Genomic DNA, 12,721 nt, shown 5'->3' with positions numbered 1-12,721 from the left:
TTTCTATTGATACTGAATTATTGTTCGATTGGTTCTGCTGTTACTAAGGCATAGTTAAACTGTTGTAATAAAATTATTAATTTTATGCATCTAAGTACAAAAACTAAATTTATTTAATTTGAATAGTTATTTATTAATTATTATTGATAAACATAACTTACAATTATTTAAGATAGGAGTACACGAATTACTCCTACACTACTAACTGTTGATAAAACTGTCAACAATGAATATAGCTGAATAAAATAGTCAAACATATCAAGGTAAAATAAAAACAATTTCTCCAAATAAAATGAAAATAATTTAGGAACGTAGGATTAAACACTGTGAACAATTCTACAAACCCGTTTTAGTTTAACCAGGTAAAAACAAATACACCAATATTGGTTTTATTCATAACCACGATTGGTCTGTTTCAAGTTACTATTAACGAAAACAGAAGGTCCACCTCTACCTCTACGTCCTCTATTGAAATTATTTCCACTTCTGTATTGTTCATCCGAGTTACAATGATGATCATTACGGTTTCTATTTTGATCACTACGGTGAGTTTTGTTATGCTCTCTGAAGTTGTCTTCTTTACTATTATTGTCATTACGGCCTCTATAATTATCAGTTCTAGGTCGATGGTTATGACTGAAGTTTTCAAATTTCTGCGATTGATAAAAATTTTCCCTACCTTCAATTTTTGAATCTTTTGGCTTATTTTCCCAGTCCTAAATAAAACAAAAGTAAAATAAAAGCCACTTAAATATATATATATATAGAAAAAAAATAAACAAACTTTATAATGGTTTTGTTGTGGTGGACGACTATCATTTAAAAATTGAACTGGTCCGATATGATTGTATTTTTTAATGGTAGAATGCGATGATGGAGGAAGATGAGCTGCACTTTTTTTGTTATCCTCTAATTTTTGTAAGTTTTCATAGTGTTGGAAGTCATCAAAAATCGAAGTTTCATGTCTATAAGAATGTATTATTCTTAATACTTGTACACCCTGATTATAAGGAACCTCTTGTGTATCTCTAGAATGAGTCACTGGTTTATTTTCATTGTTTTCTAAACGAATATGTCTTAATTGGTTGTTTGGCACATCTTTAACATATATCCATCTAAAAAGAATTAAAAATTAAATCTCATAATCTATTAAACATTGACGATTGTTAAAAATTACCTAACACCGAACTGCCCTTTCCACTTATCTTGACACCATACTGAACTAGAAGAATTATAATCAACAGCTGATATCATTTCTGCTACTCCACAAAAATGCCCAGATCCATTTACTGAGTACAGGAGAAATATTTTTTTTTTATCTGATGAACTAAATGCTTGATCTAATCGTCTATTTCCATGATCTGTAGAGCACCATATCTCATATTTAATTGATCGATGAATATCATCTTCAGAATAAGATTTAATAATAAAAAATCTTGATCCTTCGGGTGGATTAGAATACTCAGCAGGATTATAATGATTTTTCATTTTTAACTCGTCAATTATTTTACGCTTGGTATTTTCTTCTGTTGGAGAATTTATAATCTGTAAAGGAGGTGGCGATGACATGATCATAGTAGGAGGCGGTACATGCCTAATATGATCAGGTGGAGGTATGTGAGTTGGTATTTCTGCCATAGGAGGTGCATTATATGGAGGAACATTTCTATGATCATTCCAGTTTTGAGGTTTTGTTTCCACAACTACAGGAGCTTGAATAAGGGGGACTTGAACCTGTACAACTGGCGGAGGAGGAAGAGGAGGAGGAGGAGGAGGTTTAGCCATAACCTTTGATTCCCAGTGACCATCATTTTTACCAGGTATTAAAGGTTGTGGAGGTATACTTGGACTTTTCTTCTTTGCTACAGAAGTCAATGACATTATGGATTTCACTGGTTGGTTTGGGATAGCTGCCCATGATGATACTTTTTTTTGTTGTATACCACTATTATCTCTATAATCATTAACAGTTAATGCTTGTACATCTTGTTCAATGGATTTTATTTGTTCATTTACTGGAACTCCATACATTTGATCTCCAGCTCTATAATATCCTTCAAATGGTTTTTGAGCAATATAATAGTTGTATCCAGGGGTAGGGGCAGGATGATTGTACTGAGCATTATAAACATTGGGTTGATTATAAGTCTCAGGCGTAGGTAAATATCCTCCAACATAAGTTAACGCTTCAGGTGCATTTGTCCAAGATCGATCACCCATATTATACGGAGGTGTTGGATATTGATAAGGAGCTGGATTTTGATACTGATAATACTGTTCCGGTGTCATAACATTACTATAACCCTGAAATATGTTAATAAAATAATTAAAATCCTCAGTTTAATGTAATACACTATCAAATCAAATATATGTTTAAAATATATATATATGAATTTTAAATAGGTACATATTTTAAGCTTAAGATAAAAATAAAATAACTTTTGATAACTTTTGCTACACAAAAAAGTTATAACTTATAAACCTAGAGTTGTATTTATATTACTAGGTAGCACCTAGTAGGTACATAACAATAATGACTATTACAGTATTACTTACTGGTTGTTGTTGGAGTTGTGGATGCCAAACAGTTTCAAAATGTGCAGCCTCTTTTACTTTGTTGAGATCTTTTGCTCCATCAACTATTATTCAAAATACAAACAATTAATACTGGATATTGGCATATCATAGCTGAAGTATAATATATGAAAGCCAAAAATTACAATATTATTGTCGTTGTCATATTTACCTTGGTGTTCTTGTCCCTTGACGCGCTGAACGAGTACATAGAACATGACAAATAAATACAAAATAATACCGAAATATTATAAATTGTACCAATCGCAACAGCCAGTACCTACGTAAGAATAATGGTTATATTTCACCTGTTCAGAAACGCCGGCTGACATTACGACCGTGTCTATAGCGTAAAAATACTACCACCGTGATTGTCGTAATCGACAATCAATCGAATTCGACCAACACCACGAACGGCGGCAGACTCTCAAGGTGCACTAGGTCGTAAGACTTCTGAGACATTTGACGAATAATAATAAATAAGTCGTGAAACATATACACAACAATGGCGGATTCGGGATTACAGAGAGCCGGAAAACGCATAAACATTCACCGGAGCAGCAAGTACGCAGATAGCCGAATGCCAATATAGGTGGTAATGGTGGTATACATACGAAATGGTATAAGACGAAAACACCAAACAGTAAATAAACAATAAAAACAAACAGAAAAAAATAGTAAACACACAGAAAGATTGATAAGTAGAGGGGGTTAACGAAGAGGAGGGTCGTGGACCGCGGTCATAGAAAAACTGCCGCGGTTGAAGTCGTCGGCAGAGTGCGTGAAGGCACGCGTCCCGCGCTTATGAAATTTAAAAATTATATATTACAGCCGTATAATATATAGTGATTTACTGATGTATGCAAGGAGAAAGGGACAAATGGGCTGAAGCGCCAAGCTCAACCCCTCCCCCACATTGCACGTATAATTATTATTTTAAAAAATGTTTATCAAATTTCTTCTGTTGTCAACTATCATATATCTAGCCAATATAACTATAATATAATATATTTAGGTTGGTTAAATTTTGAATTAATTTTTGAAAAACACTGTATTTATATATCTACAGTACTACAGTTACAGTGAACACAATTTTTCTTAAAATTATCAGAAATTTTTTAGAAAAAGTATGATTATTGATTGCTAATATAAAATACCTTGTATTCAATATTCCAGCATTAGCTATGCAAATTAATTATTTTATAAATATTTTAACTACCTACAAATAAATTGTGGTTTTGTTAAAATTTGAACTTAAAAAGCTTTTGATAAATAATTATGCATATTATGTGATATGTATTGTTAATATTTTTAAATAGCTTATGAATTATGACTTATGACTTTATGAGGAATAATAACTTATGACGAACCTTGTAATATATTACGTTTTTAAGTTATTCATACCTCTGTAGGTGCAAATTGAGGGGAGTTTAGCCCTCCAAAGTATTTTCTATCTTAAGAGGACGCTACACGGCTACACCCGCATATTATGTTGCCTCACTTGCCTCCGTCTTACAAACGTGTAACATGGCAAATTTTATGCTTAGCAAATCACGTATAGCTCCGTTAGTAAAATTTAGAGTAAATTGACCTCTTACAAAAATTAATGGTAACATTATTATCGAGGGCATCTCGTAGGCTTTTCATTATATTTTTATTTTAAAGCGAGTCATGAGTATTTTAAAATATATAAACTAGTTTATATGTTTATAATTCACTCTAAATTTTAAACTTACGGAGCTAAACAATCTGCTGAGCGTAAAATTTGTTATGTTATGCACTTGTAAGACGGAGACAACTCATGCGGGTAATAACCACTACAGAATAGATTAAACCTGTATAACGTATTGACGTCCTCTTAATACTGAAAATATTTAAGTCGATGGATGCAAATTACATTAAAATGTTATTCTTGTGTACTAAGATAAATATAATGAATAAATTGATTTTAGATTTTTAGCTGTAGGCCTGTAGCGGCTGTAGCAGTTGGCTTGTTGGGCGTTGGCTAGCTGGGCTCAGACCGAGTCCGGAGTCACTGAGATCTTAGTTTGTGGTAGCCGATAATTGGTATGTAAGTGAAGTGTTGGAATTACACTATTATTAATTTATTATAATATCAATTTACAGTACTCTACAGTCTGTACCGTGTTAAGCTACGTTGCCGCTAGGGTTACCACCTCTCGGGGTTTCACCCGGATACTCCGGTTTTACAAATAAATCTACAGGCTAGTTGGGTTACGGCCTACGGGTTCAGTGAATTATTCTCCAGGTAATCGTAATAATATTAGTTCTAATTTTGTCTAATATGTTCTAATATTAAAAATTTAAAAATATGTAAAGTAACGATTTTAAACTTAAATAAACATATTTTGTACTTTTCAACATCTAATAAAATATGTGATTAAATTAACTTTTTTTTCAAATTCTACCTTTTATTAATTATACATATTTTAATCTTTATCTGTTATACGCATAGGTATTATAATATAGTATAATTTTATTTACCTTTTTATTTTGCTTATTAGCCTATTTCGTCTACGGGTCTGCAATCTTTCAAAGGTGGCAACCCTACTTACCGCCTTTAAGAAAATTATAATTATAATTATATATTTTTTATTTTATATCAATCCTCAAAAATTTGAAGCTCCATCAAACATCATAATATTTTCCGCCTTGGGGCAATTGCCCCTCGTTAAACGAGGCTCTGACAAAACTTAAAAATAAGTAGTTATTAGGACCTATACTACGGTATTTTCACGGTATAAAGTTCAAATGGTTTTACCGCCTCAGTTTTTTCATCATCATCTAAACAGCCGTTTTTAATCCGTCTTGTGGGGGACGCAGTAAAATTACATAGACGTCGTATCAGGGGCGGACTGGGAGGTGAACGGCCCAGTATTCTATACTGTCGGCCGTCGGGGCCGGCACTACCCGTTTATACTATCCTCTATGAATAAGATATTTATAATACCTTCATACTTTTTCGGGTATTTATTTATCAAATGTATTAGGCGATACTGCCGTACTGGATTGTGCATAAACACAAAAAGATAACTTGTTTGCACACTACGAAATCAATTTTTGATTCGAAAGCTTCACTAATTTCTAAATCCATGATTAGTATCTACCTAAATACCTAATTATAGGCTAGAGTCATAACTAGAGACGAATTTTATGCATTTGCATGGTGATACTAAGCACATGCACTCAGTGGCGTGCGCAGGGGGGGATGATGTGGGATATATCCCCCCATGGGCTTTTTTTAGTCTTCTAACGACTATTATATATATAATATTAAATAACAAATATTGAAAATAATACATTTTTATTTATGACATCCCCCCCATACCAAATTCCTGCGCACGTCACTGCATGCACTTATAAAATGGTTTGAAATGTCAGCGATTCAGACTTTATTGAATCCGTAGAACAATTTTAATTTTGCATACAAATGCATATTTGGTGGGTTGGTGCACTATAAACTTTGGGGTCATTTTTTAACAAAAAAAAAAAAAAAAATTATATGTACATATTTAACAATAAAAAGTTCAATCTATTTATTTAATTATAATAGACATTTTATTAGTTATTACTTATTAAAAATATCTTTTATTTATGATAGCAAAGTATGGAATGGGAAGGGGCCCTTTAAATTTGGGGACCCTGTGCTAGTGCACCGCCTGCACATGCGTAAATCAGAGCCTGGATACAATGTACATTATATTATTATAAGCTACCGCTAGTTCGACCACAGAATAGATTTAATCTACGAAAAATTAACTTATTAGTTATTACTGTATCGTTTTAATAGCCGGCAACCGATAGCAGTAGGTAGTCTTAAACTGTTTGGTATTTAAAATTTAAAAATATATTTATTAATATACTAATATTATCAATTGATGTTCATGAGCCCCTAGCGGCCCGGCGGCCCATATATTGAGCCGGCCCTGTGTGCTACGGCACACTAGCACATCTGGCCAGTCCGCCCCTGCGTCGTATAGATTAGACGATTTAAAAACAGTTGTAACGTAAAATCTGCGATGGTAAAACCGAATTAAAATACTGAAATACCTCGGTGTGCTCTGACTCCCTATTCTTTCTTCTCATTTTTTAAAATTATCCCTAAGCGACTCGCTTCTCTGTGTGTTTGATCTTTGATCACACTCTATAGGCTCCAGCCAACTGTGCAGATTTCAACCATATATGCTTTTCTACTGTCCCGCCTAATCGGCTGAGTGCCGACGTCTTTTTACCACCATCGCACATACTCACATCCCAAACACATCTTGCCTTCAACTATCGAAATATTCGAAATCATTTTAAATTCTAGACTTCTTATATAAAATCGCTTTGTAACTAATTATCTAGACTAATTGTATAACTAAGTTTCAATAATAAAAAAAAACCTTAGTATTTTTGTATTTATGTATTTATTATTATTTTTTTATTAAATTAATGGACATAAAATTTAAATGTATTAAATATGAAGTTTAAAATATTAAGTATGACTAGTATGAGTATGATGAATACAAATATACAATATCAAAAATACGAGTGATATAAGTTGCGGGCATCAGATATCATCTAAACTTAAGTGGCGAGAGAACAAAATACTTTTCTTGGCGGGCGTCAATTAACCGAGTACCATTTTCTCCGATTTTATTTGGTCATACTGCGTCTTTTACCAGTGCTTGGTTTTAAACCATGGTCCATTAATATTAATATTAAGGTTAAATTATGATAACATAACGGCCGCCCGTCGCGCTACAGTCGGCAACGTTGGAAACTACTAAACCATCAAAAGATTAATCGTCGACGTCATCCTTGTTCCTTCTTGTGAGCCACAGCCGACGCGGTAGACCACTCGGCCACCTCGTCCCCCGACGAACGTATTATAAAATTAGTGACTATTGTGTAAAATAAAGATCTAGTCATATCAGTCATAATATCATAGGTATCATCGCGTTCATATTTTAGTAAACTTGAACGAATTGGAATATTTTATTGATTTTAAATGTTTCGTGATAATAGTCATAACTCATAATCAAATTTTGAAATGGTTATTGAATTAATTGAATATTATCTAGTTATGAGAATAAAGAGGTTCAAATGTTTTTTAACTGCTCACTAGAAGTCTTTTTATTAAATAATAAATTATGCTTTCTCGTGTTGTTTTTTTGTGGGATTACATTGTTTAGCTGAATAAAGAATTTTGTAAAAATTTATGTCAATAAATCTATAATTATTTTTATATTGTTGTGTTACCCGGAAAATAAGTACTGTAGTACACTCATACTAATATAAGTAAATAATATACAAATCCATACTTGAATATTAATTTAAGTATGTTTGCATATAAAAATTAAATATAGGTACCTACACGGTAAAAAAAATTAAAAATAAGTTATCTATCAAAAATGGAATATATATATAGTCAACTCCATTTATTGTTGTAATACGTTGAATTAATGTTAGTATTTAAATTCAAAAAAAGGTAAAATAAGTGAAAAATTACTATAATGATTGATTATAAATACAATTGATTTATAATATTTACAATCAATGGTATAATGTAAGAACTTGGATGTTGGTATATTGATCATTAAAATGATGCTGAGTTTACCAACTAAATATTTAAAATATTAAAATACTAAGATTGACATAGATCAAATTAAATATACTTCATTTGATATATAATCAATTATCATAATTGTTTTTGTGATCACGGATAAGACTATAGATAAACTAAATCGCGGTTTGAAAATATCATAGAGTGAAATGTGATAACCGATTACCTAATGAGTAAATAATGAGTTCGGATGGATCACTACCTTTTGTTCCACAATTTTTTGTTCCTAGTCAACTTATTCCAATCATATTAATTTCCAAATTTTACTTTTGTTCCAATACCTATTTATCGAAAGACATTTGTTCCATATAAATTTCATCCAATTATATATTTTCACATTTACATTATGTTCCGATGAACTTTTGAGTTGAGGGCAGTAAGTTGTCCGAAAAATGATAAGGAAGTATATACCACTAGACGTACCAACTATTTACATATACCAGAGATCCAGCAGTGACACCAATACGAAATAATTTAGAGTGATGCATGTCAGTGATGCCATGCTAGCGGCACTCGTCGCTACGCTCCTCGGCGCCATTGCTACGCTCCGCAAATCGAAAATATCCCTCGACTTGCTGTGCAACGCCACCTCAAGTTGGTCACACTGTAACCAAAAGGTAACCATCGTACCTAACCACTCTTATTAACTTTCGGACAACTGCTTATCACTCTGAATTTTTTTGCAAACCATATTAGCAGCAGCCTGCTGTTCTTATATATTTAGTTGAATTAATCCTATAACCAATTATTCCAATGATATTTGTTCCATAGGATAGTATATGCTACAAAAACATTTGTTCCAATATTCTCTTTATCAAATTAAATTTGTTCCAATAAGTTTTTGGGACAAAAGTTTTTGGAACAAATGTCTATTGGAACGAAATATTATTGAACATGTAATACGGTCATTATTAAGAATTTTGAGTTGGTAGCAATGCAATCCGAACAAGAACGAAATTGAACGAATGAACGAAAGAACGACTTTTTATTACTTCACGATCCGGATTGTTTCGTTCACAAGTTTTGAGGTTTGACCCGTTCCGTAGACATAGAAAATAACTGTGACCCGTTCATTTTGATCCGTTCGTTCGCGTACGACACATCTCTGTTTTCACTAAACTCGACTAGAAAAGATGGCCGCTGGAAAGAAACAGGTACGTTTTTTAATACATGTTCATACGACCACTTTATGCTTGTAATTTTGTTCTGCGATGCTATGCGATAAACCACGTGTTATCGTTGCACCGCTGTTGGTAATGAAAAGGTTTTGGGATTAATTTATATCATTTGAGGTTCCTTATTTGATCATTTATTCAACAATGCACTTTTGGTTTTTATGACGGTTGAACACAATTCTTTTTTTCGAGAATACCTGCGTAATCTTAATATTTCATATAGGTAGGTAGGTACTCTAAAACAAACTAAAGTAAATTTTTCGTTAGCACTTTACATATTTATTTTAGATTTGATAATATAAAGCCGTTAGGTTTGTAATTTTAAGTATCGTTTATGATACAAACTTCTAAAGCATTTTCTCAATTTCAATATATTAAGTAGGTAAGCACCCTCAATAATTTCAGACGTATTTATCATGGATAATAAACCAGTATTATAGAATGAGTTGGACTAAACGGAATTGTTATAAATTTATAAAGTCATTAAAATATTATGTAGTCCACAAGTGCATTGCTCAAATTTAATTTAATTTTTTAGTATTTTGCTTAGATTTTGTCTTAGGTGCACCATTATTTTAAGTTATTATTACCATATGTACATTTAGTTATTTTTAATTATTTTGATGTATATAATATTATTTTAAATACCTAAGAATCATTTTACCTGCCAATCAATAAGGTGGTAATTAATCATGTGTGTACAATGCATAAAAAAATATAAAAATACCATTTATTACTTTAACATACATTTTACAAAAATATCTCTTACCTTAATGCATTGTACATATTTTTTTAGGTACTTTTCTGTTATCCCTACTACTGTTACTCTCAATTCTGTTATCTAGACTACCTCACCGATGCCGCGACTACTCAATTGTTATTTTGACTTCTAAAGTACTATCCAGATAGTTCCGCATTTTAATACATAATACACATCATGAATTGCCATTTATGTAATAATGTATATTAGTATAACGTTTATTATTAGCAATCACATAAATTATCACAGCAGTGGAGAGTTATAGTATAAAACCACAATTTAAGATAGTACTAACTTAAATCGTGTATAAAACATAAAATAATCACAAAACGTCCAATTACAAATCCTAAAATTATCGCAGCAGTGGAAAGTTATAATAATATAAAACAAAAAGTCATCAAAATTATCAATTAAACGATTAAAAATAAATGTTAAGTGATAGTCGCAGCATCAAGCAGTAGTAGGGATAACAGAAAAGTACCTTTTTTATAATGTGTTCAAACAAATTGTTCTACAATAGCTTAAATTCTAATCATTAGTGATATATATAAAAATAAATCTAAAAAAATTTGGCTGTAAGCTAAATTTAACCAAGATGGTCTATTAAAGTTATCCTTTGAAGTATATTTATAAATATGAATTCAATAATCATTTATATGTTGGGTAATAATGTTTTTGATAAGTAGTAGTTAGTGCATTTAATTCTCTAAAGAATAATACCTATTGTTGTTTTCAATATGTTAATTAGATCATAATTTATTATTATTTTTAGAAAAAAGCTTTAGAAAGCATCAACACCAAGTTGGCTCTTGTCATGAAGTCCGGAAAATGTGTCCTTGGCCTGAAGCAATCATTGAAAACCCTAAGACAAGGAAAATCCAAGCTGGTCATCATTGCTAACAATACATCTCCATTAAGGTGAGACTGAGAAGTAGGAAACCCCTGTTTTTCATGGTTTTAAACATACAATTTCCGATTTTTGGGGTTTACCTATGGAGTAGTCTCAGGTTAAACCATGATTTTCTTTTATTTCTGTATAACTGGTTAGGTTATTATTGAATGCTTAAGTAATATATAGGTGGTTGAAACCTATAAAAAAAAAAGAGGTAAACCAGGTATAATCAATCACCTATATCATTATGTTTCTTAAAATATATTTAATCCTTTTTTATTTTGTTCCTCAGAGTATCAGAGATTGAGTACTATGCCATGTTGTCCAAGACTGATGTTTTCCAATATTCGGGCAACAACATTGAATTAGGTACTGCATGTGGTAAATACTTCAGGGTTGCCACGTTATCAATCACCGATCCAGGCGATTCAGATATCATCAAAACTATCCCTACTGACCAAGCCAACCAATAATTACTGTATATTTTGATTAAATAAATATTATTTCTCAGGATCAGTATTTATTTGTATTGTTATAGTTATAAGAATGACTCTTTTGGTTGTTTTCATCTTAGAAACATACACATTACGTTCAAGAGAATTGATTTTGTGTTGTTATAGGTGATATTAAATCATCATGAAAACGTCTCACCCAATCTTGCAATTGTTCAACATCATATTATCATTTAATTTTGTTAGTTTAAATATTAAACTTTTTAAATGATTTTGCCTATTATTAAATTTAAGGGTATGACATATCTCTAATTTATTTAAGATATAGAAGTCTTTTTATTTTGAAGAATTAAGCCCAATAGTACCAATGAATATTACTGCATCGTGAGGAGATTTGTTTGTACAATATATATTAGGTTTTCTTTTATTATTGTAAATATTTATTAAATCAATTATCAACTTTTAACTAAATTATCAATGTGTGTCTTAAATTAAACATATTTAAATTGTTGATGATTATTGTTAACAGTTTGAAAAATTTGTTTTTCTTCATTTTAATTCAGAAAATATTTAAAATACATTATACTATCATTCATTTTTTAACAAAATCTGAAAACTCATTTTCAAATTATTAGACTTGGCAATGTTCTTCATACTATGATCAGTAATTTGTGTATTTCATTCAAAAGAAATGTATTTTTAAATTAGACTTCAAACAGGTGAAAAGCTTAATTTCAATATAGTGTAAAAAATTTATTTATTTCAAAATTTTTTTTATATTTGATAGATTTGCTTATACTAAACTAAACTTTAATGTTTTTACACGCATAATTTGTTAAAAATTTAATCTATTGCTTCTTAATGCATTGTTTTTGCTTTTAGCTTTATAAATATTTTGTTGCTTTTCTATGCTTATTAGATTGAAAACTTGGCTGAGAAACCAAATGAGTCAAGCACATTTAACTGGTTTGGCACTTATGAATATTCATAGCAATGTGCCTTTAGATATTGATAGTATAATTAATCGCTTTGCTAAATCTAAATACAGAACCGATTTTATTCTTTGATTTGTACATTTTTTTTGTTGCTTTTTTACTATACATTTAAAATAATATTTATTTTGTGTGTTAATTTTCATTAATTTAAATTTAATTAATTTAATATGTACACAAATATTTTAATACTGTGACTGTTAATTAAACTTTGTTTTTTGTATCTATAACTATGCCTATGTCAGAT

At 30.8% G+C, this 12,721-nt stretch overlaps 2 protein-coding genes across 4 annotated transcripts; one reads left to right on the top strand and one right to left on the bottom strand.

Annotated features, from left to right (window-relative positions):
• Positions 1 to 108: 108 nt before the first annotated feature.
• Ythdf (YTH domain-containing family protein) lies at positions 109 to 3,255 on the bottom strand. Of its 3 annotated transcripts, none has more exons than XM_015509680.2 (6): positions 2,859 to 3,255; positions 2,747 to 2,771; positions 2,557 to 2,639; positions 1,178 to 2,304; positions 785 to 1,115; positions 109 to 716 (listed from the first exon to the last, which is right to left on the bottom strand). In XM_015509680.2, the coding sequence occupies exons 1-6, from the start codon at positions 2,904 to 2,906 to the stop codon at positions 390 to 392; spliced, it is 1,941 nt and encodes a 646-aa protein (XP_015365166.1). In that variant the 5' UTR covers positions 2,907 to 3,255; the 3' UTR covers positions 109 to 389. The 3 variants fall into 3 exon arrangements, with proteins under 3 accessions (XP_015365166.1, XP_015365167.1, XP_015365168.1); XM_015509681.2 differs by having other exon boundaries at positions 2,883 to 3,255; XM_015509682.2 differs by having other exon boundaries at positions 2,855 to 3,253.
• A 5,925-nt stretch (positions 3,256 to 9,180) lies between these two features.
• On the top strand, positions 9,181 to 11,549 carry RpL30 (ribosomal protein L30). The gene is made up of 3 exons (XM_015509667.2): positions 9,181 to 9,357; positions 10,911 to 11,056; positions 11,323 to 11,549. Exons 1-3 carry the CDS (start codon positions 9,337 to 9,339, stop codon positions 11,501 to 11,503), a joined length of 348 nt encoding a protein of 115 aa, XP_015365153.1. The 5' UTR covers positions 9,181 to 9,336; the 3' UTR covers positions 11,504 to 11,549.
• Positions 11,550 to 12,721: the final 1,172 nt, after the last annotated feature.

The sequence above is a fragment of the Diuraphis noxia genome, unplaced genomic scaffold (genome assembly GCF_037042655.1).
Source record: "Diuraphis noxia isolate RWA-SAM2 unplaced genomic scaffold, SU_Dnox_SAM2 contig0002, whole genome shotgun sequence".
NCBI classification, from domain to species: Eukaryota; Metazoa; Arthropoda; class Insecta; order Hemiptera; family Aphididae; genus Diuraphis; species Diuraphis noxia.
This window is presented reverse-complemented; position numbering and strand designations above follow the sequence as displayed.

Coding starts and splice junctions, on each gene's coding strand:
- Ythdf (XM_015509680.2), bottom strand. CDS start 2,906: ATGTCAGCCGGCGTTTCTGAACAGGTGAAATATAACCATTATTCTTAC. Junction 2,772..2,858: donor AATATAACCATTATTCTTAC/GTAGGTACTGGC, acceptor GTACTCGTTCAG/CGCGTCAAGGGACAAGAACA. Junction 1,116..1,177: donor AAAGGGCAGTTCGGTGTTAG/GTAATTTTTAAC, acceptor AATTCTTTTTAG/ATGGATATATGTTAAAGATG.
- RpL30 (XM_015509667.2), top strand. CDS start 9,337: ATGGCCGCTGGAAAGAAACAG. Junction 9,358..10,910: donor TGGCCGCTGGAAAGAAACAG/GTACGTTTTTTA, acceptor TATTATTTTTAG/AAAAAAGCTTTAGAAAGCAT. Junction 11,057..11,322: donor AACAATACATCTCCATTAAG/GTGAGACTGAGA, acceptor TTTGTTCCTCAG/AGTATCAGAGATTGAGTACT.